Consider the following 25512-nt stretch of genomic DNA (forward strand, 5'->3'; position numbering starts at 1 on the left):
GAGGGATGCCACATGGAATCATACCGGTCATAGACTATTCCCTCTGTCCTGGAGCCTGTTCCCCACCTCAGTTCCATTAAACAAAGAGATGAGCCTCCAAACAAGTAAGCCTAGCCCAGACTGTTGACAAAAAAAAATTTATTTCCCTTTGAAATAAAATGTACACCCCAAAGAGCACAGGGCCTAAGGCAGGAGGGAGGATGGGGGAGAACACCAGAGAGCCCGTTTCGGGGCAGGAATCTGCCCCTGAGCCCGCTACCTGGCACCTTTGCCAAAGAGGAAGTCTTAAGTCAGCAATTTCAGAAGGGAAAGGAAATACATGTTGTGCCAGGGCTTTTTCTGGAGGTCATCCTTTAGGTACAGACCACCACCTCCACAGGGAGAAGCAGAATGGCACAGCCCTCGGAAATCATACACTCCCCCCTACCCCGTTGCACCCCTGCTTCATCCACACGGACATGTGGAGGCACAGCTAGGGAAGGGCACACACCAAATCACAGGTGAAGTCAGGACTAGGACACCTGGGCAACCTTAGCAAGGGCCTGTGGTCACAGGCCAGAATGTGCAGAGCAGATGATTAGCAGGAGTCAAGTGAATGACCCCATGGGGAGAAATGGCTGTGGTTTTCTGGTAGCAGCCACTGCTCAGTGGTCCCTGACCTCAGCGAGAGGTGGCTATGTAAAGGCCAAGAACCGGATGGTGGTTATGAACCTCAGGACTTTTTTTAGCACCAGATGGTGGAGCTCTCCTGCCAGCTCAGCTTCTTGGGGCTTCTCAGGTACAAGTGGTGCTGCTTAAAGGCCTCCGTGCCTACACGTGGAGTGGGGGAAAGAAGAACCCAGCAGGCCTGGGTCAAACCTTGTCCTGGGCCCTTCCTCCCTCCTTCCCCTCTCCCCTAGCTTCAGTAGGGCTCAGAGAGGACACAGAGGGTGAGGGAAGGCCAGAGTGGTATCTTGTTCCTAGTTTCTGGGCAGTGGGCCTCCTCCCCAGCAGGAGGAGAGAAGGGTTTAGAACCGTTTTTCCTCAGGCTGGGAGGTGATGAGCAGCTCCTTGTTCCCGAAGTCCCACCACGCTGTCATGTGGAACGCCATGTTTGTCAGGACGACCGTGTACTCCAGGATGGCAAAAATGGTGTATACTGCAGCAAGGACACAAGGAACAGGGCCTGATCAGCTAACTTCTCTACCCTCCAGCGGCCTCTTGCTAGATTACCACCACCACCGCATCACTATGCAGAGTCTGGAACACAATGGCAGGCAGCCCCCAAGTTCACTGCCCTATCACACATGACACAGTAAGCATCACAGCTGTCCCAGGGCCACTGTGACCACCCAGGAATCCTCGCCTGGTCTCACCTCCAGCCTCACAATACATGTTGTGCCGAAAGTAGACAGCCAGAGCCGTGAAGAAGGAGACGAAGTTGATGATGAAGAGCCGCTGCTTCCAGTTGTAGGACTTGCGGTCCTAGGGGATGAGCTCTGTGACCATTCTGCAGCTTGTTAGATGTGTGTGGACAGTCTCCCCTCTTGGCCCCAACTCCTGGGCTGAGTCTTACCATCCTTGGTCATGGGAAGGGACACAGGCATGGGCAGCAGGAATGATGGGCATTTCATAGCCCTGCATTTGGGGGTGTAATGAGGCCAATGAGGCAGTGGGTCCCTCCCATTTCAGGGGGACAGAGTAAGTTTTACCTGGAGTTATCTACCAACCCAACATCTCCAGATACTGTGAGGAGAAGAGAAGCGGCGGGGCGGGGGCGGGGGGGGGGGGGCGGTTGGTGAGACTGGGATGATTACAGACCACAGACCAGGACTCAGCACTGCTAACCTGCTGCAGCCTAGGTGCTGCCCCTCCTACTCCCATATGGAGCCTCCATCTCGTCTAGAAATGTTCTCCAGTTTCTCACACTACCCAAACCACCCCAGATTCTGACCCATCACCCTCCCCCTGTCCCCAGGTCCAGCCCTAGCCCCAGTTTGCCATAGAACTCCAGTTTCCACCTCACCGTTACCCACATCCTGAGGACGAGTGTCCTTGATTGTCCTCTGGGCCGCCTGGAGCCCCACTAGGGGTAGACCGTACCTCTTGACTTACTGTGTGCTTCTTGGTCAGCCGCCAGAGGATGCAGGTGAGGAGCATGTGACTGAGGGATGAGGCGATGAAGACAATGAAAGCATTTTCATGGATGGCTGGAGGGAGAGAGGAGGATTGGGAGCATGCCCTGCAGGGAGCACGCAAAGCCCCACGTTGGGAGGTCCTGGGCAGGGAGGGGGCAAGGACATCCCTTCCCCGAACCCTTCCCCGCTCCTTCTTCCCTTGTCTGGACACCCACTGAAGTCCTCAGAAGAGGAGACGTAGGTGAGCACTAGCAGCGCGACGTTCTCCACGACATTGAGGCCGAAGTTGAGGCGGCAAAGCGGGCGGTAGCCGGCACACGGGGAGGTGCAGCTGAGGTAGTGGTTCCAGTAGGCGAAGGCCACCAAGAAGCGGGGCGCTGAGTGCAGACCGATGCAGAAGCGCCACACGTAGCGCTGGGGCACCTCTCCGCCGATGGCCGAGCTCACCGACGGCAGGTAATTGGGCACCTAGAGAGTTGTAACCCATCTGGGCGCTGACCCCCTGATGCCCCGCCCACCTTGAGATCTTTCTCTTCCAATAATCACCTTGACACTCAGAAGGTTCTGCTCCAGTCCCCTCCCTCCAGGAAGTCCTCCTTCAAAGCCTCACAGCTCTCCAGGGAGACCTCCCCTTCCAGGTCCCAGATCCTCCTGTGCCTGGTTCTGACTCCCCAGCCAGCCTGGGGTTCGTGTGGGTGCAGAGTGGGACCGTCTCCATCTCCCTACAGATGGCTGCGAAAGCTACAGCCAGGTTCAGACATTCTCTGGGCCCACAGCACAGGGCTGTGACCTGGATAAGGAACTGTGGTAGGGTCCATGAGCCCAGCATCCCAGATTCAGTCCCAAGGATGGAAACATCTGAGCCTCCTTGGGACAGAGCTGGATTCACTTCCCAACCGAGCCTTTCCTGACTGCTTTCAGTTCACTTGTTCTTTTGGTCAGGGGTAGAAAGGCAATAGAGGGTGCTGGGAGATCCAAAGGGAGCTGGGCCAGAAGAATACCTCCATTCTGATCATGTTGAAGAAAGTGGGTGTTTCTAACCTGGTGTAGTCTAAGAAAATGACCCTGTTCTTATGTATATCTCTCATCCATTTTTCTCAAAGCCTGGAATTCCTCATTTCTTAAGGAACTGGAATGTCATTCTTTGAAGCTGAGGAAGGAGGAGATAATATCATACAACTGCAAGGACCGGTGTGTTGTTTATACAAGAGAGTGAGAGAATGCAGGGTAGGTAAACAGTAGTTTTGATGGGAACAGGAAGACCTTGAATCGGAGGAGGATCTCTTAGACTCCAATGCCTAAAGCAGTGTGCCTCAAACTTTAATATGCATACAACCCATCTGGGATTGTGTGAGAATGCAGAAGGTCTGGAATCTGAAAATCTGCATTTCTAAAGGACTCCATAACTATGGAAGTTACCAGTCTGTTGCCCACACTTTCTGTGGACTCTTTTATTTTTTTTATTTTTATTTTTTTTTCTGTGGACTCTTTTAGACCTTCAACAAGAGCCAGAGCAGTACCAGAGCCCAGAAACCCAGAGAGCGAATGACCCTGCTGTGATGATAGCAGGACCAGTCTTCATAGTGGAGTTCTGGAAGATCCCTTCCTGTCTGCCAGTGGGGATGCTGAATGGACCTCAGAGTGGCTGGGAAGGCAGGCAATAACAGAAGCAGCTCACGGGGCCGGGGAGGGCCTGGGGTGGGACCAGCCAGAGCCTTCTCAAGCCTTCACAGAAAAGGAGATGGATTCCCCCCAGCACTGTCAGAGGCAGCTCAGTGCAGAGCTTTCAGAGTGTGATGCTCTCAAGGTACAACTTGAGATACTAAAGCTCAAGATCAGTCTCAGATATTCAGTGATAAGGCAGCTTGGAGGCAATGAGTGTGCATCCCAGCTCTGCCTTTCTAAGCTGGGTGACCTTGAGCAAGTCACTTTACCTCTCTGAGCTTTTCCTCATTGGCAAAATAGGGATATCACCTGCCTTGCAGGGTGATGGTGAATACTAAATACAATGTATGCAAGGCATCTGCAGTGAGTATAAGCAATGGCTTTCAGAAGACAAACTTTCCCAAAAAGCCTGCAAAAAAATATGTGATCTATGTGGCTACTGACCATGGGAAGGCCGGCTTCTGAGTGACAGGTGGGAGTCATATCTGGACTGGACACTGCTGAGACCTCCAAGCCTCTTCACTTGACTTTCCTGCTTCTCTGGGTAGGTCCCCTGTGTAGGGTTAGTGGGAGTGTTGTCTTCACTTCCTAGAATATTCATTCTGAAAACTCCTGCCCCAACCTCAGCTACTTTAAGAACTGTACCAACATCTAAGGCTTGGCTGGGAGAACTCAGAGCACTCAAGGGCCCAGAGCCCTGACTGATGCTGGGAAATAGGTAAAGGGTAGAGATGACACAGAGTTTGGGGGGATGCCTCAGGAGGATTAGAGAATTAGGGCCCTGTGGCTACTCGTCCCATCCTCGCAAGCTCCTCTCAGGTTAGGGGTGGGCACAGCATTCAAAGAGTAAGAACTGCCTCCCTCTTCAACTCACTCAAACTCTCTCTCTCTCACACATACACATACACAATCAGGTATAGGTACTCATATTCACCCCTGCCATCCCAAGTACTAACGTTCCCTACTCACCAACTATGCCAGCAACAAGCAACATAGAATCTATCAGAGCCTAGGTACACAGTACCCAAATCCCCCTCCCCAAAAAGCCCAGAGCTAAGGGTACTGAGAGATGGGAGCATAATTCCTTTCCCCAAGAGTAGAAACCCTTTGGCCTGGAGGACATGACTCAGTGGATCTATGGCAGGGCAGCAGATCAGAAATTCACACGGTGTAAAGGGAAGGGGTCCAAAAACTTCCTTATCATAGCATCTCATGTTTCACCATTAGAGATTCATTCTTTTGGCCTCAGATAAAAGTCCCCTGACTTTTATGGATGACCTTTCTTTATTTCCTACCACCCATTCTCTTCCCTATCCCTTGCCAACTGGATAAAAACTCCTATTCCTATCACAACGCAGAGTACTAACCACTATATGTTCACAGCTCCCATTTCTATCAGAACTACCTGCTACTCCTCTCTGAACTCCATCCCCTTTTCTCTAACCTCATAGTCCCCATCTCAGCTGGAACCTCCTGTACCATGAACTAAACCCCTGTACCCTGCCCTTGCCCTGTTGCCCTTAAATCTGTTCTGCACACAGGAGCCAGAATGGTCTTCTAAACCTCAAATCTGATCATGTCCCTTTCTTGCTTAAAATCTTTCCAAAGCTCCCCATTGTCCCCTGGATAAAATCAAAAGTTGTCAACCTGGCACTCATGAAAATCCTTCTTCACCCCCACAGCAACAATTCCCACCCACACCACCCCTACCGGACTCTCACTCCCCTCCCCTCACCCCGACCGTCACTCCAGGAAGAAGTCTCTGATTTCTGAGCTGGGTGAAGAGCTTCTTCTGAACCCACCAACTCTATGCTCCTTTTATCACAGAAGGAATCTCATCTCACAGTGCTGGGAACATCTGTGCCTAAGTCTGTCTCTTGCAGGAAAAAGATGCTAAGGGCAAGTCCATGTTCAACTCCATGCCCCTGATACAGAACCTGCGTCCCTCTGGGCCCTCAGGAAAGGCTTGGTGGACTGCTCTTAGAAGCAGGGGCTCCTTCTAGGTTTCCAGCTGGCAGAGCTCTGAGGATTCAGGTTGTGGGGCCTGAGATTGCCAGAGGAGAAACCAAGCTAGAAGAACCCAAGGCAGCCCAGGGCAGGACCTCTTGTCTGGGCTAAAGCCACTCATTACTTCTCCTCACTCCTGGCCTCATCTTAGCCCACAGTCCTGGCTTCTTTTCCAGTCTGGTCTTTCTTCAGCCCTCTTCTCCCTTTCGAGATCTCTCCTGCCTATTCCCTCTCTTCCCTTCCCCCTCCTCCCCTTCTGCCACCTTGTACCCTCTACAATCCTCTTCTAGTCTTGGAGGACTGTGAATCTACTTTCCCTGGCTCTCTCTCCCCAAAACACACCCCCTGACTTCCCCCGACCCCACCATCCTTTTTTCCCCCTCCCCTCTCACCCTGTGCCTTCTCTCCGACTCTGACATTCTACCCTTATCACCATCTCTTGAACTGGCCCTGACCCAGGCACTGGGGAGCCTGGCACTCACCCCACAGTCAGTGGCCACTGTGTACTCAAAGTGGAACACCAGAGACCAGATGATGCAGAAGAAGAAGCCGAACACAGGGAAAGTGATGACCCATGAGACCATGGCTTTGAAGCTGAGCCGGAACACAGTCCCATCGGGGTCCAAGGGCTGGGAGGCCGCAGAGAACATCCTGTAGGGAGTGGTGCTCAGGCAGGGCAAGGGACACAACTTGGGGCCTGGTGGGGATACCTGGGCCTGGGAAAGTGGGGCATTTTCTAGAGCTAGCTCCTCAGAGGGCAGGGAAAAGGCAGAGTAAAAGAATAGGAAGGGCATAAAGGAAAAAGAAAAGTGCAGAAGAGGAGGTATAAGGGGGAAGGGCCAGGACAGCAGAGAGAGGCAGGGTCAGCTCATTGGAGTCCCCTTGGCACACTGCTCTTGTAGGTTCACCTCTGGAAAAGTCTGGAGAATCGAGGCTCCCAGTGGCCTGCACATGGGACTTCTGATGGCCTGCCTCATTCCCATGACCCTCAGGAAAAGGGTCAGAGGATGGAAGGGTTATTCTTCCCATATCACAGAAGGGAAGACCGAGGCCCAGAACTATGCAAGGATCAAACATTAGGACTAAGGCCTCTTGCCACCTGACAGCTTAAGTCTCCAAGCCAAGGCCTTCTTCAGGGCAAGTAACCCAGACAAAGGACCCTTGGCTCAGACTGGCCCAAGCTCTCCTACTGACCCTGTCTGACCACATTCCTGCTCTTCACCCAAGTTCAACTAGGAACAATGGGAGGGCCCAGAACCTATTCAACGGGACCACAGGCTATCCGCCATCCCACCCCCAGGCTCAGAATGATCTAAGCCTCAGGCCAGCAGGATCCTGACCCTCAAGATACCAGGGTCTCTCCGGTGGCCCAGAGTTTTATCTTCTTCCTCTCTGAGAAGACCATGTCACCCAATTGCAGGTTTTCAGGAATCTGGGGAATCATAGGATTCTTTGCTCAGGTTGAGCCTGCCGTGCTGGGCCACAGCCAGGAAACAGAGACCCAGACTGAGGGGGTGGATTTTTTCTGCTCCCTTCTTCCCCTGGACAGAGAATGCCCTCCCAGACTCCCCTTGACCACCATGACCCTTCAAGCTGGGCTTCCTTCTGGGGGGCAGATGGAGATGGCTTTGGATTAAAAGGCCTAGAACCAAATCTCCCTATGGGAATCAGACCTCCCTCCATTAAGGGAACCCCAGTCCACACTGGTCCAGCTCAGTTTCGGGGAATTGGGGTGGGGGTAGGCATACGAAGGGACACTCACACTGGGTGCTGAAGGATCCGGGGCTTGGGTTGAGGGCTCTAGCCAGACTGAGACTGCTCTAAGACTTCAGGATCCCACCCCCAGTTCCCTAGGGCCTGCCTCCCGCCCACAATGCCCCGATCTCCACGCCTGCTGAGGCACACAGCCTTCCCAGGACCAACAAGGCCGTGTCATAAATCCCAGAACACTCTGCAAAGGTAAGAAGTGATAGCGGCCAAGGTCAGCCCACAGCAGATCCCTTTGCCAGAGATGGGGGGTGGGGTCCAGGGATGTAAGCAGGTTTCTGGGAAGGGAAAGGGACAAAGCAGAATAGGATTTAGCCCCTTTGTGTTCGAGCAGGACTGAATATGTCTGCTGGGCCCCATCAGAGAGCTAGCTAATCTTAAACAATAGATTCAGGGTCCAAAAGAAATCTGGAGGGGGCTGAACATGAGGTATCAGTGACCAGCCTGCACCTGTGCAGAAACAGCTAGTGGCAGCACAGGCTGCATTCACAGAGGTCTATCAGCCAGTAACAGGAACAGAGCAGTCCTGTTTGGGGCTGAACTGCCCAGGCCATAGGAAGTCCTATGCCCAGATCAGGGCCTCAAAGAGAATAGTGATCAACTGGGCCAAGCCCAGGGGCATGTGTCTTATAAGGATTGCCTGAGAGACTCGGAACCATGCTACCTAAGAAGAGAAAACTCAAGGGACCCTGCATTACTGCCTTCCCATCTCTGCAGGGCTGTCTGGAAACCAGGTGGAAAAAGTAGCTCTGAGGGTCTTAAAGCAGAGCCAGAGCTAGGACAGACACCCACCAGAAAGAGAGGGTGTGCTCACTGTGAGAAAGAGCTTGCTAATTGTTAGTTACTAAGTCTCCTTGGAATCAGCTGCCTGGAAAGGAGAGAACCCCCCCCCCCCCCATCACTGGGGACATGCAAGCAGAGGCAAAATCATCTAATTACAGACTAAAGATACTTCTTTAGTATCTGGGTGAGAAATCCAGATCATATATGAAAATCTCCACGTGGATCCATCACAGTACTCCCAGGGAGTAGGGACAAAATACCCCTGGGGTCCCTAGGCCTAGTCCTGCCCAAGAGAGGCCAAGTACCCTTCCAGCAGCTACCTATGCCTTAGCTCCCCAAGGAGTATGTTGAGAATGGGTTATAAGTAGGCTGAGGTTATTGATCCCATTATCCCTTGGAGCCTGCCACAAGGGCCAGAGCAAACAGCCTATTCCGTCTAACTTCATATGCTATACAAATATTATAATTTCCCATATGGACTATGACTGCATTATATCATGCCTTCCTTTTCCCAGGGCAATGGGCTGCTGTGTGTTGGGGTGGGAGGCAGGTGTCCTATCCATTTATTCAACAAATACTTTCTGATTCAGACGCAATGCCCACCTTCAAGGAGCTCCCAGCCTAGTAGGAAAGAGAGACACAAATTCAGCATGACAGAATTGTATGAGAGAACACCAGTTCTATGAGCACTCAGAGGAGGGAGTGATTAAGCTTGCCCCATGGAGGCTAGAGAAGCCTATCGGAAAGAAAAGACACCTGAGAAGGGTTTTGCAAGATGAAGAGGAGTTGGCCAGGGTAAAAGAATACTGGATGCATTATCTAAAGTGAGAACCAGGTCAGGAGAGGCTGTTAGATGAATCCTTTCTGATCATCCGCTTCAGATCAACTGGTCATCCCTTTTTCTTCCAGTCCTCTTCTTTCTGACGGCTCCTAGTTCTAAGTCTCACCAGACTGGCTGCCAACTCAAGGCCCACATCCACCCACTGACAAATCAAGAAGAAGGAAAACTTCAAGACATATGAATAGATGAAGTAGGCCCCCACACCTGCCAGTCAGATCCCAGTTGTGGTTGTACCCCATATTCTCGAGCAGATGCTCTTTATATGAAGGTGGGAAGCTCAGCTATTTGGGGGCCTTCTGAGCTCTCTGTGCAGCTAGTCCAGGGGTTCATGTCCTCTTTCCCACTTAGAGACCCTTGGCTAACTTTCCCTCCTGCCCTGTCTTCCAACTTAACAGTCTCCTTTTCCTCTTCCTCCTTCTGCTCCTCACGCTTCATATTTCCCAAACCATGTTCCCATCTCCTCTACTTGGAGTTCTACACTAACCCTGAGGGGGAGAACAGGAATTTTGAACCCTGTTTTAAACATGGGGAAAGTGAGGCTGTCCCTGAGTCTCAAGTAATACAGAGTCAGCAGATGAACTAGGAAGATAATAAAGGTTCACAGAGGTCTTATCCCATTTACTCCAATAATCTACAGAGAAAGAACTCACAACTTTCTTTCTAGCCCAACATCCCATATCCCTATCCAAGAGGGTATATGGACACCTAGGGTACCTCAGAGGTCATGGGACCTACCCCAGAAAACATGTACATACATATAATCAGGTCCCCAGTCAGGCACAGATATAGTCTCTCTCTCACACAGACCCCAGTCAAAGCCATTATAGTCATGTCCCTCACAGTTAACACACACACTTACATAATCACGTTCCCATGGAGACAAGCGCAGCCCACAACAGAGCCACACTAAGAAGCCCCAAGTGCCCTCTAGCCCAGTCTTATTCTCTACCCTCCAGAAAACCCTGGGGCTGCTGAATCTGCCCCTCTGTGAAGTAAGGATTGGGTTCTGGGTTCTGGAGCTGCCCAACTTTAGGGACCCTGGCCCCCAGTGACCTCCATGAAAGGTAGAGGGAGCCTAGTCCTTGGGACCTCCATTTGCAGGCACCCCCAGCAGCCCAGTAATGCATGACGGCTAATTCTGTTACAAGAGATTCAGGATTCAAAACAGATCCGATTAGGCCTGAATACAAGGTATCAATGCCCCCCCCCCCCAAAACAAACCCTACCCCACAGTGTGTGGCCGTAGTCTCCTTGAAGTGGAAGAGCAGGGACCAGAGGACGCAGAAGAGGAAGGCGACAAGTGGACAGCAGACCGTGACCAGGGCCACCAGGGTGAAGCGGAGCCGGACCAGGGTCCCATCCCGGTCCAGCGGCAGTGGAACCTGGTACATCTTGTCAGACCTGGGGATGGAGTGGTGTGCTGTCAGGGCCCAAGGTAGTGAGGCTGGTACTCAGTGGGGAAGCCAGCCCTTGTGCTCAGTCCTCAGCTTAGCTGTGGGGTTGGGGGAATCTGAGAAGGAAGCCACCGAGCCCCTAAGCTTGGACAGCTACTGCCCAGGATGAGGAAGATGGATTCAGACTCCCATAAGAACATTCACCCTCCATTTCAGAGGAAAGAATGAACCAAATCTATGCTAAGATGAAGCTTGAGTAAGTCAGGAAAACTTCTCATCCCTATCCCTGGCTTGACAGGAGCTGGTTGAACTAGTCTATCTTGTTTCAGGAACCAATCCTAAAACCTCCCAGGGGTCAGAATGGCCCATCTCCTCCCCCAGACCTTGGAGCCTCCATGTTTCAGGGCCTCCCATCGGCTCTCTCTGCTTCATCCACTGGCTCAGGACCCTTCTGCACCTTCAGTCCCTTCCCAGGCTCTGTGTGCTCTGTGTGCCTGCACTGCAGTCCACAGTGGCAAGGACTCCATGGAAGCCAGCAGAACACCAACCCCCTGCCTATCCCCACCCGCTGCCTCACGTGTTTAGACTGAAAGGCTTTGCAGCATCAGGCCTGGTGCTAGCCTAGGCTTGCTGTTTGCTGAAGAGAGCTGCCTGGTCAGCTTCTGGAGGCTTCCCAGTCCCCAGGGGCCTGTCCACTCTCCTCCAGAAACCAGGTAAGGTCTGAGGTCTGCCCCCCTCCAATGAGATGAGGATATCTAGGGTCAGGCCTTATACTACCAGCCAAGTATACAACAGCAATCCTAGTCCAACCCCAACCCCAGGGCATAGAAGAGGGCACTGAGGCCAAGAGACTGGCAGGACTCAGGGACTGGAGTGGCTCAGGGTCACACAGCAAATAGAAGGAAGAGCCAGCAGTGAGGCGACATGGCGCTCAACATCACACACTGCACTCTGGCCTTCCTTGACTCCCCCTCTCTGGGCCAGAGCTCTGGGCAGAAGGGTCAGGTAAGGAGGGGAAAGAGAAGGGGAAACTGTCCCTAGGAGGAAAAAAGCTAAAAAACCAAATCCTATACAGATGAGTTAGCCCTGTTCCCATTTTAAAGACAGAGAAACCAAGACACAGAGAGAGGAAGATCCTTTCTCAAAACGACATGCTGAGCCTGAGGGAAAGCCATCCTCAGAACTTAGGCGTCCTGTTGCCAAACTATGGCTGACTCAGATACACAAAGAGCACGCCCTTCTGGACTCCAGGGCCGGGCCTAGAGATCAAGCTCCAGCTCTGCCTGGCCCCGCCCTCAGGAAGAACCCTGACCTCCTGGAGGCCAGCCTCCTCCTGGAATCTGGAAAATGCCAGGTGGATATGCCTCTCATCCATCTTCCTCCACCCACCTCTCTGCCAGGCTCTGTCAGGCAGCCTGCCCCAACTGCTCAAGCTCCAGTACTTCCAGGGGGCCAGACGCTTCCCAGGGAGTGGTGGAAGTGACTCTGGTGGCCCTCCCAAATCAAGCACATTCTGACATTGTTTGGATCATCCCCAAAGACCTTCCCCACCCAGCCCAAATCCAAATTCTGTGGTTGTAATGGTACTAGTGCCCCTTTCCAACATCCCTTCCTGAAGCCAGCTGCTCTGGATCACTCAGGAATCACTGGGACCCCAAAACTGAAGAGCAGATCCTCAGGGAATGAATAGGCAGTGCCTAAGGCAGGGGATGATAAGGTTTCAGGAATAGTCTGTTCCATTTCCTGGAGGTATACCTAACCTCCCTTTTAGCTGTGTGACCTTGGGCAAGTCACCTAACCACTCTGGGCCTGTTTTCACAGTTATACAACATGGGATTGTGTGATCTGGATTACTAATAAGTCCATACCAACTGGGTCATTCTACTGTCCCAGGCCTCAGGACAGGAAGCTCCCTATCTGAAGGGCAGCTGTTCAGCTCCAGTCAACTCTAACTTCTACACAGGTATTACTTCATTGAAAACTGCTTTCTCAGGAGTATCCCTAGTTTATTTCCAGAGATCCCCAAACACCTTTTCAGGCTCCAGTCCAAAATCCACACTTATTGGATGAGTACTAGACACCCTGCTCAGAACTAGATATACATTGTTTCTTTAATCTTCACAATATAACTCTATGAGGTAGGCACTATAGCCTGTATATTTCCATTTTACAGAAGAGGAAAGTGAGGCTCAAGGAGGTTAACACTCGCTCAAGGTCATAGGCTAATGACTGGCAGAACTGGGATTTCAAACTCATCTATGGGGTTGCAAAGCACCCCCGCACCTCCCTCCTGGTAGAATCTGGACCAGGAGTCGCTGCGGAGTGAAGCGGGGAGAGCTCACTCCTGCACATCGGGCCCATATCGGGGAGCAGTGGGGAAAGGGGTCAGCTCAGCCAGCCAGGAGAGGAAAGCAGCGGTTCCTGGGCAGGCGGCGGGACCCCCACAGCCTGGGGCCCGGCCCTGCGGAGGCCAGAGCGCGTGACCGAGCTCCCCCAAGTGGGGCTGCCCGGCAGCCCCGAACACCCATCCTCATACTCACCCAGGCTGCGGCGGCGAAGAGGCCGCGCCGGCGCAGGCCGGGAGCCGGCAGCACCGGGGGGAAACCCAGGCCGGGCCCGGGGGGCGAGCGGCAGGGGGCGGGGCGGAGCGGGAACGGCGGGGGCGGGGCCGGCGCGCTCGAGGCGGAACTTGGCAAGGAAACTGAGCCCAATTGCTCTGCTGGCCCCTCCCCGCTTCTGCGGCCCCGGACCCAGAGCTGTCCCCCTTAATCTGGCGTCCCTTCATGCCATGCCGATCCAGCCCTGGTCTGCCCCACTAATTCCGGCTGCGTGGGGGCAGCCGGAAGAGCCCCGGACAACTGGGTTTGACACGCTGGATAAGCCACCTCGTCACCTTACCTCTCAGCAGCGTTCCATCACCTGTTGAAAGAACATACAGTTACTTCAGGAAGGCCCCGAATTCTCTCATTTCCTGACCCCGGTGTCTGTCCACCCCCCACCCCAATCTAGACGAATTATCCAGCTATCTAGCTTCGCCCTTTTAAAACACTAAACCAGTTTTGGCCCCAGCCTGGCGCCCCTCCCCTAAACTTGACTCCCCAGAACCCAATCGGGGCATTTCAGCAAAGGGAAGAGCACATAATAAGGAGTGAGATCCCGTGGGGCCCACCCCCGAAACTCTGGGCCAGAGCTATTCCTGCCCTTGATCAGGAGAGGGCGCCTGGTCACATCTTTAATAAGACAGAGAGAGAGCTGATCTTCCTTCGCCCAGTCCCAGGTCTCTCTTCACCGTCAGGGCTGATCCCCAGAAACCAGCCCCCACGCGGGCTTCCTTCCCCATCTGATGGACCCCTGAGGGGGGACTTGTGGCTACCTTTATAAAGACCATCCTACCTCAATAGGGAAAAAGGATGAAGGGGTCAGTAATCCCTCCTCTGGTTACAATGTGGGGTTGTCTGAGCACACGCAGCAGGTGCAGGACGCCTAAGGTAGGCACTGTTTCCATCACATCGTTCCCATTTAAATCCATACATTTTGAGCACCTCCTGTATCCCAGGCACTCTTCTACATTTTATGTGTTATCCCATTTAATCCTCATAAAAGCCCTATGTGGTAGATACTATTAATATCTCCTTTTCACCAATGGAAAACAGAAAAGCCAAGTTACCTAATCACACAGCTAGCAAGTGTCAGGACCAGGATTCGGTCTAGCACCTAAGGGCATTCCCTTAATCACTATATACTGTTAATCCCACAAGGTAGCTATCATCTTCACTTTGTAGAAGGGGAAACAGAGGCCCAGGTTTGATTAACTTGCCAGAGCCCTTTTGCGTGCATTCACTCTTGTTCATTTACTCAGCCTAAGCCCTCTCTGTGGCAGGCCCTGAGCTGAGCAATGGTGGGGGAACCAGAGGTATCCTGCTCACTTCTGGGGGCTTCAAATCTATAAGGAAGGTGTCTTATTAAAAACTACTTTTCTTGACTTGAATTCTCCCCAACCCTGTCCTTTAAGGTCCCAGGGAAAGTGAGCAATTAGTAAAACTTTACTGAAAGAACCACTCCTATTTAGTTTTGAAAACAATTTAGGTTTTCTTCCTTGGGGCTTCCTGTCATCCTCTTTGTCTAGCTCCAACCCACACGTGCCTGCTTCTGGCCCTTGCTTCCTGTCTTAACCCCTTATCTGTTCCTTTGGCTTTAAGTACTATTCCCTGGGGCTGGGTCCTTTCTCCCTGCCTCTAGACTACCTCTAATGCCTGAAACTTGAGGCACTCTAAGTGGCCTTTAATTATCTGGTGATTTGGGCGATTCCCCATCATACAGTCTGGAGTCTCAGCTTCCTCATCTCTAAAATGGTTTTAGGAATATCCACATTATAGGGTTGTTGTAAGAATTAGATAACATACATGCCAGGTATGTGGAAGGTACTTAATATACCACGTTAACTACAGCTAGATATGTCAGCTACAGTGAGAACTTGTCCTGATTGAGCCTTTTCTGAATTGTCTGACCTCAGCAGTCACTGATCCTCTCTGAATCTGTTTCCTCCACTGTCAGTTTGAAAGACTGACTCCTACTTGATTTATATGCAGAAAAGTGGAAGAAAAAGAGAAGTTCTTACTATGTGCCAGGGATTTCATATGCATTCTCTTAGTTGATATTCTTAATAATCCGGTGAGCTAAGTTTGATGAAAGCCATTTTATAGAGAAAGAAGTTGAACAAGCATCTAAGCACCTAGTCTCACCCTTACTCAGGAGGCACTCAGTGTTTGCTGAACTGGCATTTGTCCATTGTCCAAACAGCTGCTGCTGTTGTTGAAGCTTTCCAGTGTTTCCTGACCTCCCAGTTGGTTTGCCTGGTACCTGGACATACCCCAAGGAGACCTGTGCCTGAAACACCACCATCTTTAAGGCCTTAGCCATGATCACCACTCCAATCCCCTTTGCACAAACGCATACCAGATAGTCCAAGCTGTCTGAGAATTTGTTTTCAGGGTTGTTCCAGGAGCATGGGGTAGTGCAGAGTTGGGGGGCAGGTAGAGCAGAACAGGGGAAGTGAATGCGGGATGTAGTTGTCAAGGAATGCTCCCTGTTGGAGATCTCCTTCACTACCTTACTATCTCTCCATCATTCCCCTTTACATTCACATTGGCTCTTTTAATGACACAGAGCTGATCACATCTGGCCCCTGCAGCAAATTAGTAAATCCTCATTGCTTTGGGGGCTTCCCAGGTGGTGCTAGTAATAAAGAACCTGCCTACCAACGCAGGAGACATAAGAGATGCAAGTTCAATCCCTGGGTCTGGAAGATCCCCTGGAGGAAGGCATGGCAACCCACTCCAGTATTCTTGCCCGGAGAATCCCATGGACAGAGAAGTCTGGTGGGCTATAGTCTATAGGGTCACAAAGAGTTGGACACAACTGAAGTGACTTAGCAAGCACATACACATGGCCTTTAGGATCTAGGGCAAACTCCTTAGTGCAGTGTTCAACATCTTTCATAATCTGGTCATCCTCTGTTCTAGCAACCAGGTATTTTAACTATACTCACCTCTTACATGGAACTCTGCTTAACTTTCTCCTTATCTCTCCCTATCCCCATGATCTGCTCACCCCACAGGCAGTCTCTGATGGCTTTCCATCACACCTTTATTAGGGCTCTGACCACGATAAAGCAAAATAACTTGCTGCCTATTCCCTCCATCTTCCTGCCTATTCCCTCCATATTCCTTCCTGCATCATCAAATGAGCAATAGTTCGGAACTCATTTAAGGACAGAACCTCCACCTATTTCATTTATTTCTGAATCTCTCAGCTCAGTTTGGGACAGGCATACAGTAGGAGCCCAGGAAACATTTGCTGGATTGATTTAATTGGACTTCGAAGGACGAGCAGAATTTAGATATATCAAGAAGAGATTTAGGAACTGCAAGAAAGGCAGCTGAAGAATGACTGCTGGGGATAGAGGGTGGAGGCAGAGGGAGCATGGCTTGGAGACAGGTGAAGTGGCAGAGACAGAGGCAGTGTGAAAGCCCTGGCCACAACAGGCCAAACTCTGCCCTGCCTCCTAGGCAGCCTCAGGAAAGTTTTCCTGGGTTGAAGAGGCGTGTTCTTTGTTCTTAGAAATTTTTTCAGGGCAGAGACATCTTTCTTGGATGGCTTTAAACTGCTCACCCTTTGCTTACCCATCTTGCTCTAGCTCCACTCTGCCTCAGATAGCAATTATATCTTCACTGTTCTGCAGAACATTCTTTGGCTTCTGAGATGAAGTCCCAATTTGCATCCGTGGATACACTGGGCTCTTTTCCGGTCCTACATCTCCGTTCTCCCTGTTCATCTGGCCTGGAATTCACCTTTTCCTTGTCTCAGCAAAGTCTACCCTTCCTATAAAGGTATTGATTAGCATCACACCTTAGTAAGTTAGAAATGCATGTGGTAACTTCTAAGGCTATCACTAAAATAATTTAATCTTCAAACTGATGCAGGAAGAAACATGAAATAATCCAAGATTGCAAGAAAGGAGATTTAAATAGCCAATAAGCACATGAAAAGATGGTCAACATCATTAGTCATTAGGGAAATGTATTAAGAAAATCCCACAGTGAGATGCCATTTCACACCTTCTAGCATTGCTATAATTTTAAAAAAAAAAAAGGAAGAAAAAAGAAAATTACAAGTATTGGCAAAGATGTGGAGAGATTAAAACCCCTCATACATCACCGGTGGGAATGTAAAATGGTACAGCCACTTGGAAAATAGTTTGGCAGCTCCTTAAGTTAAACATAGAGTTACTATGTGACCCTATAGCAAATTTACTCCTAGGTATAAACATAAAATTAAAATAGAATTAAAAACACATGTCTACAAGAAACTTGTCCAAGAATGTCCATAGCAGTATTATTCATAGTGGAATAATCATTATTTATGGTGGAAACAACTCATGAATGCATAAATAAAATATAGTTTATTCATAAAAATGGAATATTATCCCACTTATAAAAAGGAATGAAGTACTGATGCATGCTACAACTTGGATGAACCTTGAAAACATTATGCTAAGTGAAAGAAGTCAGACACAAAGGCCATGTATTTTACGATTCCAATTATATGAAATGTCCAGAATAGGTAAATCCATTGAGACAGAAAGTAGATTAGTAAATTGCCAGAAGCTGGGAGGAAAAGGAGATAGGACATTATTGCTAATTGGTCTGGGGTTTCTTTTTGGGATTATTAAAATGTTTTGAAATTATATAGTGGTGGTGGTTGCACAAACTTGCAAATATACTAAAAACCTCTGAATTGTACACTTCAAATGGGTGAATGCTATATTATGAAAATTATATCTCAATTTAAAAAATCTGGCAAGGAGCTTGGCCTCAGTAAATGGCAGTTATTCTTACCAAAGAAACAAAAATTTTTTAAAATATATTTTAAAAAGAAGAGAAACAGAAACAAAACATCTGGAGGAAAGAGAAAGTCTAAAATGTTAGATGAAATCATAAATATACCAGTAAATTTATTAAATGCAATTGATTAAATGCTCTAGTTAAAAGTCAAAGATATTCACAAAAGATTTATTTATTGATAAATCTAGTTAGATGCCATTTACAAACATCACCCTTCCTTATCAAGTTATAGGAAAAGAAAAAGGAAATCAACATTTACTATATGCTTACTATGTGCCACAAAGAGGCCCAATCCTTTGCAAGTTCTATGATCATATTGATATTGTTGTACCCACTTTATAGAAAGGAAACTGGGGTATAGAATAATTAAATAATTTGTGCAAGATCTAAAAAGTGGCAGATCTAGGACCTGAACTTACATCTGTTTGAATCTAACTCCACTGCTCTTTCCAATGTACCATATAAGCAATGGAGAATCATCTCACTGGAAGAAAGTCTCTTGCTCTTTCATGATTCTTTAGTCCTTACAGGTCTGTCCCCTCCCTGGAGAGTTGCATAGAGTGAGTTCTCAGGACGTGTGTAAGAGAGACTGGGAGCTCCTAGGATAGAATGGATTTTACTTAGCTTTGTCTCTCTTGGTTAGTGCAGCGTTGAGCAGGGGACATCTCTGAGCTCCTGATACTCAGGACAAAACCTGGCTCAGCAAAGTTTGGTGAACAGGTGCCAAACTCCTTGGCTTTACAGGGGAAGAAGGAAGATGATGACAATCAAAAGGGGTGTTATCAGAATTAGGCAGAGTAAGAGTATGTGGACCCAGGAAGCGTTGGCCCACAAAGAAGTCCTTCCTGGGGCAGAAGTCCCTGGGAATGATGAGCCTGTGGGCCACATGCCTACCAGAGTATGTAACAAGAGGTTCTTCTACTTAGAAATCACCATGGTGGTAGGAAATTCCTTCTGGAGCACTTCTTTTCCAATGTCTCCTCCTCCAGTCTTCCAGTAAGTATACACTACTTAAGAGGCTCAGCTCCTAGACACCTGCTAATACTCTGGACTGAAATATTCATTCATATAAGACACATTTCTGAGCTTCTTGTCTGTGTCAGAGTCCATGTCTTAGAATGGGAATTTCTTAACCTTTTTAAGGAATACAAATAATATCTACTATTTATTGAGGGTACTGGTGTACCTGGTACCATATGCCTTATTTCATTTAATTCTCACAACTCTGTAAGGCAAGTACTGTTATTATCCCCATTTTACAGACAAGAAAACTGAGGTTCAGAAGGGTTAAGAAATTTCCCCAAGTTCATACAGCTAACACATGGTTGGGCTCAGATTTAAAGGCAGGGATCTCTGACTCAAAAATCCCATACTTCTACTTAAGAAAGTAAGTCACTCATTTCTGCATCAAACATCTAATGTGCACCTGATCTCAGGGTCATCAACATAAGTAAGTAAAGAAAAGGCTTAAACAGAGTTGGGTTTGAGGATTGGAAAGTGAGAAATCAAAGATTCAGGAGGGCAGTGAGGAAGTTGCTGTAACCCTCCAGGGAGACTTAATGACTTTCTGATGCTGAGCACAGGCAAGGGAGGGTGGAGGGAAAGGAGTAATACTTTCATGGAGGAGTTAGGGGAAGGTGTCTGGAGTCAGAAATTTAGCTTTACTATTTGATCATCCATATATTTACTTTTTTCTTCCTTCAAGCATCTACTGAACAACTACAATGTACTAGGTTTCTCCCACCCATTATCTTATCTTCACAACCACTCCACTTTTTAAGTATCTCTAATCCCACCACTGAAAACCCATAATTTAGCTTTATCCATGTTTTGGGTAGAGCTCATTTCAATCTTGTATTAATGTCCCAGGAGGAGGGGGCGGTGCAGTGGTAATCCTAATAGGTTCTGCTTTCTGAGCACAGTATCTGCTATTTTGTGTGGAACCCTTAGTCACTTGGGGCTTCCCTTGTGGCTCAGCTGGTAGAGTCCGCCTGCAATGCGGGAGACCTGGGTTTGATCCCTGGGTTGGAAAGATCCCCTGGAGAGGGGAAAGGCTACCCACTCCAATATTCTGGCCTGGATAATTCTATAGACTGTATAGTCCATGCGGTCGCAAAGAGTCAGACTGAGCGACTTTCACTTTCACTTTCCACTTAGTCACTAGATCTAGTTTCCAGAACATGTTCAACTCACCCCTTTGAGATAATCTGTCTCCTGCTCTGGACTAGACCCTGGGGGGAAAGGAAAAGTGAACTCGCTCAGTTGTGTCCGACTCTTTGTGACCCCGTGGACTGTAGCCCGCCCGGATCCTCTGTCCACGGGGATTCTCCAGGCAAAAATACTGGGATGGGTTGCCATTTCCTTCTCCAGGGGATCTTCCCAACCCAGGGATCAAACCCGAGCCTCCTGTATGGCGGGCAGATGCTTTATCCTCTGAGCCACCAGGGAACACAAGAGGAAGGAACACCAATTTGAAAATAAAGCTTTAACTTCCAAGAGCCCCGCCCTGAAGATAAGACAGTAAGTAACAGAATACAAAGAAACAAAGCTGTAACAGAGGCTTGCCCAAGCATCACCCCAACTCGCTGGGACAGACTGATCCACAAAGGTATCCCAGAGGAGGCGGGATCATTTCAATTAGAACTTTAGGGGTTCCTAAAGTGCAGGTGGGAAAAAAGTCCCAATAATTGTTATTTGTACCAAACTTTAAGCTGAGCCATTCCCTTAGGGCATCACTAACACTCCCAATGCCTATGCTATGGATTCAGAGAGGGAGAGGTTATGTTGGGCTGGCATGGGTCAGGAGGCAAGAAGGCCAGGTTTGGGGGCCTTGGAGCAGCTGCAGGCGAGCTACTTAGATAGACCTAGGCGGGCCCTCCAGCTCCGCACGTGGTCTGGGCAGGAAATGAGGGCCGGACGACAGGAGCACTTTCCCATGACCACCCGCGGACTGAGGCAAAGGAAGGGTAGAACAGTTACCATGCCATTCTGGAGCTTCACTCTGATTGGCCCGAGTCTCAGCAGTCTGGGTGTCTCCGCTCCAGAGAAGGGGCGGAGCCTCGGCATAGCGTCATCACCCTTATCCCACCCCCCTCCCGATGTAGCCACTCACCAGCCCACTTCGAGGGGCCCTGTGTGACGTCACTACTCCCTCCCAGCCAACCGCGGCGACGAGGGGCGGCACTCCATGTCCCTCCTTACCGCCCCTCCCCTTTCCTCCCCCTAATTCCTTCGGTCCCGCCTCTTCCCCCCTCTCCTAGTCTCCCAAAGACAGCCCTCACGTTCGGTTTCAAAAGACCCGTGGTCCAATGACTAACAGGGCGGCTGTAGAGTGGCGGCGGCGTCTGCCAATGCGCAGACTGCGAGGGCGGAGCGCTCGCAGCGAGCCTCTGACGGCGGGCGGCGTGTGACGCAGTCGGGCCCTCTACGCGCAGCGCCCGGAGCGGCGGTCGGTATCGGTGGTGGCGGCGGCGGCGACGGTTTCGTGGCGGCCGCGCGCTGCTCTCTGAGCGGCGGGTGGTGGTCCGGCCTAGGCCTTCACTCCTGACACTTCTCCCCCGCCCCCAGCACCGCGGTAAGTCGGGAGCCAGGGTGGTGGAGGCCGGAGACCGGCAGGCTCCTCCTCCACTTTGGGAGGGCGGGTGCGCGGGGCGTCCCAGGCCCTCTCCGCGCCGAGTCTCGCGCCCTAGCGCGCACCTTCTGTCCTGAGGGAGGGGGCGGGTCTCGGGCCCCGAGGCCTGACCCTTCAGGCTTTGAGGAGGGATCGCTCTCTGTGGGTTCTGGGCCCGGGGGTCTCGCGTTGAAGCCTCCCTTGAGTGAGCGTTTCTCTAGCAGGTTGTACTCATTCATTTGCCCGTCAGTGATTAGGTGGGCAGGCCCTTTGCGGGGGCAGCGCCTTGAGAACCTGAGGGACGGTTTCCTCAGCACTTCCCTGATCATCTGCGGGATTGGGCTTTGTTTGCTTTGGCTTCTCCAAGGGGAAATTTGCAACCCCTGGGGAGGGTGAGTGGGTCTGGAGTTTGTGAGCTTATTAAAACTGTATCTGAGAATTAAGGTCATTTAATGGAGTGAAACCTTACTTTTTGTTCTCCCACGTGTCCCACATAAAGCTAGACGAGAAACAGGGTGAGGTTTCTGGATTACTTACTTTAGCCTTAAGGACCTTGGAAATTAAGTCAATTCCCCTACCCCATGTCACGTGCAAGTTTCATAGGTGGAGAAGCTGAGGCCCAGAGGAAAAACAGTACTAGAAAGTGCCAGAAATTTTTCTACTATACTGCCCTCCCTGGGCGTTCTAGCCCCCCATTACTGAGGATTCCCTTTAGAAAAGTGGAGGGGTCAAGATGGTGACATTGAGTAGTTGGAAGCAGAAACCTAGTTTTCAATATCGTTTCCGATTTGGTTGCTACCCGCCCAGTTCACCGTAAGGCAAACGCTTCCTTAGTGGAACGCTAGCCTAGACCATGAGAACTAAACTCAAAAGTTGAAGAACATCAGGGGTATCATGTATTGGGAATGAACTGATAAGGCTACATATTAGTGGCTAGTTTCCTGATGTAGGTCTGAAATTTTTATTTGTGTCGGCTACTGAGGATTCAGAAGAAAGGGTCCAGTTAGTGAGCTACAGTAGAGTTGAAATAGAAAACAGGAAATAAAGACAAGACTTAGAAAGATACACTAGCAGTCATTTGGCACTTCTTGTATCTTGGGACTCAACTCCTCTCTTACCGAATTCGAAAACATAGAATAAGGTGAGAAAATTAAACTATTTTGGGAGAAGAAGCTAGGGAAGAAAGAAGAGAGCAGTGATCATTCCCTGTGATAGTCTTATAAATTCAGAAAGAAAGAAACACTTGTTAGATGGCGTGTTTGGAACTTGTTGAAGTTTGGATATATAGAAAACAAACCAGAAGTTGGACAAGAAGGAGGTCCTGGGAAGTACTTTTGATAAATTTATTTTTTGACTCATCACTTTCCTCTTGTTTTGATGATGAAGCAAAAATTGAGAAATGTAGTGTATAAGAGCAGAAGCTGTAGTCTTATAATACTAAGAGGTGAACAGGGTGTGTTTTCTGTGCCATTTTCTCTTCTGGGAAGCCTCCCCCGGCATTCTTTCCCCTGCAGCCTTCTATAACACTTATTTGATACTTCAGTTTATGACACCAGTCATTTTGTATTTCAGCTGTGTCTTTTTATTAGACTGGTAAAAAGTTTTTTGTCTTGTATTCAGTTTGCTTTTCACATAGTAGGCCCTCAGTAAGTATGCTTGTCTGGATGGATAAACAAATTGGAGGAGTTAAGCCTAAAAGTAGTCTATAAAGAGGCTAGGTATTTGTGCACTCCTGAAATATCAGGCCCAGATAAGAGGACCCATACCATTTGTGTGTTATGTTGTACTTTGATACCTGACTGTTCATGTCCATTTGCTCCTAGACAGCTAATAACAAGCACAACTTTTAGGGAACCAGATTCATAGCTTGGAAATGTTACTTCCTTTGATACTTTTATAGTAGCAAGTAACCTTAGGAGGTAAGGGGTAGTAATACTGATGTTAAATTTCCAGTAAATAAAGATCACATCTGTAATTATGCAATCTTTTCAAAGCTTAAGGGAATAAGAAATTTAGTGATTTAACAATAAGTATTAGAGACAAAGTATATAAACAATGTTTCTTGAGAATTTGGCACATTCTGTGTGTTTAGAATTGAACCTAAGTATTTTTCATTTATGTATTGTATTTTACCCATTAGATACTCATAACACCCTCTCTCCAAGATTTAACATTCAAGAATGTCTTCAAACATTTTCAAATGTTACTTGAGAGGCAAAACTGCCCCTCAGTGAGATTGGTGCTCTACAGAGAACGTTCCCAATATTTCAATAAAAAATCTTACGTTTATCATACTTTGTCTATGTTTGTGGAGTCAGCTAATAAGTTGCATTTGGTTGAGATATCCTTGAAAACCCTTAAATTGTCAAAATCTGGGATGGGGAGCTAAAAAGAGTACTAGAGTTGCTTTCTTTATTTTCTCCTTCCATGTCTGTCACAGCCTCCCTTTCTCTGGGATAGGAGAAATTAGAGTCCTGTTTGAAAGGGGATAGGTCATTGGATAAATAGAGCAATATTTATTTCATTTTTTTGTGGAAAAAGGCAAAAGAGCTTGTACTTGAATTGATACAATTAAATGCGATGCTATATCTGGTCCTAAGAGTGAAGCTGGGAGGCAGTAGGGTGAGTGGAAAGATGTGAAACTGAAGTCAGAGGATTAGAAGAGGGCTGGTCTTGGGACTCCTTTATATTTTTAAGAACCATTGCAGACTCCAAACAGCTTATGTTTATGTGGCTTAATATTTACTGTACTAGAAACAGACCAACTTTGAAAAGATTTATTGATTTAAAATTATTTTGCTTTAAATAACAACTTTATGAAAAGTTACTAAAAAATTTAGTGATAAAGGTGGCATTGTTTTGCATTTTTGCTAATCTTTTTAATGTCTGGCTTAACAGAAGACCACTGAGTTGGCAGATTTTATGCATTCATATGGTTGGTATGTTATTTTAGTTGAAGTATGTGAAGAAAATCCAGCCTCTTACAGGTACATAGTAATTGGAAAAGGGAGGAATGGTTTATTATTTTGTTTATTTATTGGCTGCACTGGGGAGCATGTGGGATCTTAGCTCCCTGACCAGGGATCGAACCTGTGCCCCCTACATTGGGAGTGTGGAGTCTTAACCATTGGACCGTCAGGGAAGTCCTGGAAAAAGTGCTTTTTAAATAACCTTATCACATAATTGTAGATTTCTCCTTTGACACTACACTCAAACCTGAACTTGTGTACAATGTTTACATTAAAGTTCATTGGTTTGTCTTGCACTTTGAATGGGTGTTTACCCGAGCATGATTTTATGACATCGTATATTGGTCATTATGAATCACTGGGCTTCCCAGGTGGCCCACTGGTAAAGAATCTGCCTGCCAGTGCAAGAGATGTGGGTTCAATCCCTGGGTCAGGAAGGGCCCCTGTAGAAGGAAATGGAAACCCACTCCAGTATCCTTACCTGGAAAATCTCATGGACAGAGGAGACTAGCAGGCTACAGTCCATGGAATTGCAAAAGAGTCAGACATGACTTAGGGACTAAACAACAACAAGGGAATCATTGATTCACTGAGTCATGCAGCTCTTCCAAATGTTGACAGATTTACGGTTGCTCATATTACCGCACATTTCATCAGATGTCTTTTAAAAATTGGGAAGCTAAGAAGCTCATAGTGGTGTACACAGGTTTTCAAGATTCCAATTTTTGCTTCAAATCTAAGTAAACAAAGTTTGTCATTTTTTCTTTGAAATGAAAATGATGTTCCATGAAGAAAAATCTGTTCGTTCCACTTTGTATTCACAAGTAATCACCCACCTGTTTTTCATTGGGGAAGCCCTTGTAGTTCAACATGTAGAAGTGCTTTTGAGTATTTCCCACTTCATCCCCCAGAATAATCGCACAGAATATTGAAAAGATGTGCCCTGAAATGTTGAG

General features: G+C 48.6%; 2 protein-coding genes across 12 annotated transcripts in view; one reads left to right on the top strand and one right to left on the bottom strand.

Annotated features, from left to right (window-relative positions):
* Positions 1 to 121: 121 nt before the first annotated feature.
* PGAP2 (post-GPI attachment to proteins 2) lies at positions 122 to 21038 on the bottom strand. Of its 9 annotated transcripts, none has more exons than XM_042233150.2 (8): positions 20957 to 21038; positions 13473 to 13493; positions 10407 to 10581; positions 6272 to 6440; positions 2333 to 2585; positions 2095 to 2189; positions 1356 to 1464; positions 122 to 1138 (listed from the first exon to the last, which is right to left on the bottom strand). In XM_042233150.2, exons 3-8 carry the CDS (start codon positions 10538 to 10540, stop codon positions 1008 to 1010), a joined length of 891 nt encoding a protein of 296 aa, XP_042089084.1. In that variant the 5' UTR covers positions 10541 to 10581; positions 13473 to 13493; positions 20957 to 21038; the 3' UTR covers positions 122 to 1007. The 9 variants fall into 9 exon arrangements, with proteins under 9 accessions (XP_042089084.1, XP_011951358.2, XP_011951360.2 ...); XM_012095968.3 differs by having other exon boundaries at positions 2083 to 2189; XM_012095970.3 differs by lacking the exon at positions 6272 to 6440 and having other exon boundaries at positions 2083 to 2189.
* Positions 21039 to 21388: 350 nt separating this feature from the next.
* The window catches only part of NUP98 (nucleoporin 98 and 96 precursor), an 87857-nt gene continuing 83733 nt past the window's right edge, over positions 21389 to 25512 (top strand). For all 3 annotated transcript variants that reach the window (XM_004016274.6, XM_015101064.4, XM_015101065.4), the window contains exon 1: positions 21389 to 21551. The gene's annotated coding sequence lies outside the window, so the exon portion shown is untranslated. The remainder of the gene's footprint in view (positions 21552 to 25512) is intronic.

The sequence above is a fragment of the Ovis aries genome, chromosome 15 (assembly GCF_016772045.2).
Source record: "Ovis aries strain OAR_USU_Benz2616 breed Rambouillet chromosome 15, ARS-UI_Ramb_v3.0, whole genome shotgun sequence".
Taxonomy (NCBI): Eukaryota; Metazoa; Chordata; class Mammalia; order Artiodactyla; family Bovidae; genus Ovis; species Ovis aries.

Excerpts from the sequence above, each read along its gene's own strand:
- PGAP2 (XM_012095973.3), bottom strand. The coding sequence starts at position 10,571 with ATGTACCAGGTTCCACTGCCGCTGGACCGGGATGGGACCCTGGTCCGG. Across the intron at positions 6,456-10,401 it reads GCCACACACTGTGGGGTAGG|CACCACTCCCTACAGGATGT; the intron begins GTTTGTTTTGGG and ends GCCCTGCCTGAG. Across the intron at positions 1,139-1,355 it reads CATGTATTGTGAGGCTGGAG|TATACACCATTTTTGCCATC; the intron begins GTGAGACCAGGC and ends TCCTTGCTGCAG.